We start from the raw sequence: 2,041 nt of genomic DNA, 5'->3' as shown, positions 1-2,041 counted from the left end.
AAACTTTGGTAAATATTATACTCTGTAATTAGGTTTGGTGTGATATCCTGTAAAACAACATCCAAGATGCATCTTAGGTTTATCAGGACACGTATCGCAGAAATAAGAACTTTCCCGCCTATTTTCAGGCGTGTTATGGTCAGAACAAACCTTGCAGTCCCTTTTTGGCCCTTTTAGAATTATATGAAGCTTCCCGTTTAATCGGATTTCACTTCCACCTTCACTGTCGCTCTCTATAATTCTAATTTTTCGTCCTCTCACACCTCTTAGTGTATCACTATCTTCTCCACTGGATTCATTCGCTTCGCGGTGTAATCCGTCGGAAATCAGTGTGATTTCTTCATCCAACGCTGCAAAATCGAATTCGTCCGAACTTGAGCTGATTCGATTTTCCTCCATATTTTTAGGGCTCAAACACTTTTTTGCGGCTATACTTACTGCCAAGACTGTTTCAAGCGAATGCAACACTGAGACTAACTAAACCGAGCTAAGATTTGGCTACAATGCCAGCCAACCCTAGTCCACGAAAGTATTTCCGAGAAAAATATCTTATCGCACATCGTAAATTAACAGATCGAGTTACAAAGGACCGGCCGCAGCAGCGCCGACCGAGTTGCCACTTCAAATCGGCCGGGCGCCGAATCGGCGCCGCTCGAGTGCAAAGGGTTAATTCTCGAAACAATATTTATTAATTCCTTTTCAAAGTTTCGATATACGTAACACGATAATATAATTTTAATCTAATTTTATGTAAAAATGTAGAAGATATAGATAGATATTAGAAGATTAGATAGAAATAAATAGTTTCGATTGCTTAGAGCATAAATAAAATAATACGGAGCCTTAAGTCTGTAGTGATGATTACTCGTGTGAAATGATCAGTAGCGTAAGAAATCATTCTTCCGCCACCGTATAGTGAAGTTCGTATTCCAAGGCTGCACAAATCCTTTCGTCCATATTCGAAAGACTATCGTACAGCTATCACTTTTTAATTAATTGTCACTAGGATTTATTTTTGCAAACGATGCGATTGTTATATCGGATTATTCTATTGATAGGTACTAGGATGCGTATAATTGCTTCGAAATAGATTACTATACCGAATATAGGACAGTGAAGTATGAGAAAGACGAACTCATCATCTGAAAAAGAAACGGTTAGAGTGTAGCTTTTGTTAAAATCGTCGATTGTTAATACGATATAAAAAGCGATGGTTTACCGTCGCGAAGCCTTCGTAACACGGCACAAATAAACCTCCGAGATTAAACTGTACTTCGCTCGAGCCTCTCAGCAATATGAGTAGCAACAATTTCTGATATTTCAATGGTACCCTGTACCACAACGAGTTGTACCTGTTTTATAGAACAATTAAATTGTATTATTCCTTGACGACATGTATTTACATATAACAAGTATCGTTACATATAATCGCATAATTTAAAAAGAATATCGCATAATTTACGATAACTTTACGCTCGACTCTAAATTCACTAAACCAATGTGACATCTATGCAATCGATTTGAAACATCGATTAATATTCTAATTTAAAATAATTCTCTTCGCGTGCAAACGAATAGAAAGGAGTTGGACTTACGTTTCGGTGAAGATCGCGACGCTATTGTCCATTAGCGTCTGTCCCGTGTAATTATCTATAAATATGATTATCACGTGTCCTAACACCAACGCGGAAGAGATAAGAACCTCGTCGAACGTACTCGTCTCGGTGAACGACAAGAAAGCCTGTTGCACATCGACAATTCGCTTGTTTTAATTCGTACAATTTATGTGTCGTACACAAAATTTGTTCATCTCATTCGTATAATTCTGCTGTTACTTACACGATACAGATTCGCCGAGAACGACAAGACAGCCACTAGAATCGTCGACAAAGCAGAGAACATCATTTCGGTGCCTACAGACTCGGCGCGCCTATCGTCATTAATACGCAATGGCGGGTCGTTCGACGCGTCGAAGAGCGCGACATGGAAAACATGCGAAACAATACGGTAATATATTATTCGATAACAAGTTTTACGATCT

General features: G+C 38.7%; 1 protein-coding gene across 1 annotated transcript; it reads right to left on the bottom strand.

Annotated features, from left to right (window-relative positions):
• Positions 1 to 54: 54 nt before the first annotated feature.
• Positions 55 to 1,969, bottom strand: LOC144477824 (odorant receptor 10-like). Its single transcript, XM_078195564.1, has 4 exons — positions 1,840 to 1,969; positions 1,596 to 1,741; positions 1,220 to 1,352; positions 55 to 1,142 (listed from the first exon to the last, which is right to left on the bottom strand). Exons 1-4 carry the CDS (start codon positions 1,903 to 1,905, stop codon positions 1,095 to 1,097), a joined length of 393 nt encoding a protein of 130 aa, XP_078051690.1. The 5' UTR covers positions 1,906 to 1,969; the 3' UTR covers positions 55 to 1,094.
• Between the last annotated feature and the right edge of the window lie 72 nt (positions 1,970 to 2,041).

The sequence above is a fragment of the Augochlora pura genome, unplaced genomic scaffold, assembly GCF_028453695.1.
Source record: "Augochlora pura isolate Apur16 unplaced genomic scaffold, APUR_v2.2.1 APUR_unplaced_4102, whole genome shotgun sequence".
NCBI classification, from domain to species: domain Eukaryota; kingdom Metazoa; phylum Arthropoda; class Insecta; order Hymenoptera; family Halictidae; genus Augochlora; species Augochlora pura.
This window is presented reverse-complemented; position numbering and strand designations above follow the sequence as displayed.

Bases quoted from the DNA above. Each gene is read 5' to 3' on its own strand.
- LOC144477824 (XM_078195564.1), bottom strand. From the start codon at position 1,905: ATGATGTTCTCTGCTTTGTCGACGATTCTAGTGGCTGTCTTGTCGTTC. The intron at 1,353-1,595 runs GTAAGTCCAACT...TCTATAAAACAG, and splicing joins GTCGCGATCTTCACCGAAAC to GTACAACTCGTTGTGGTACA. The intron at 1,143-1,219 runs GTAAACCATCGC...TTTCTTTTTCAG, and splicing joins GTTACGAAGGCTTCGCGACG to ATGATGAGTTCGTCTTTCTC.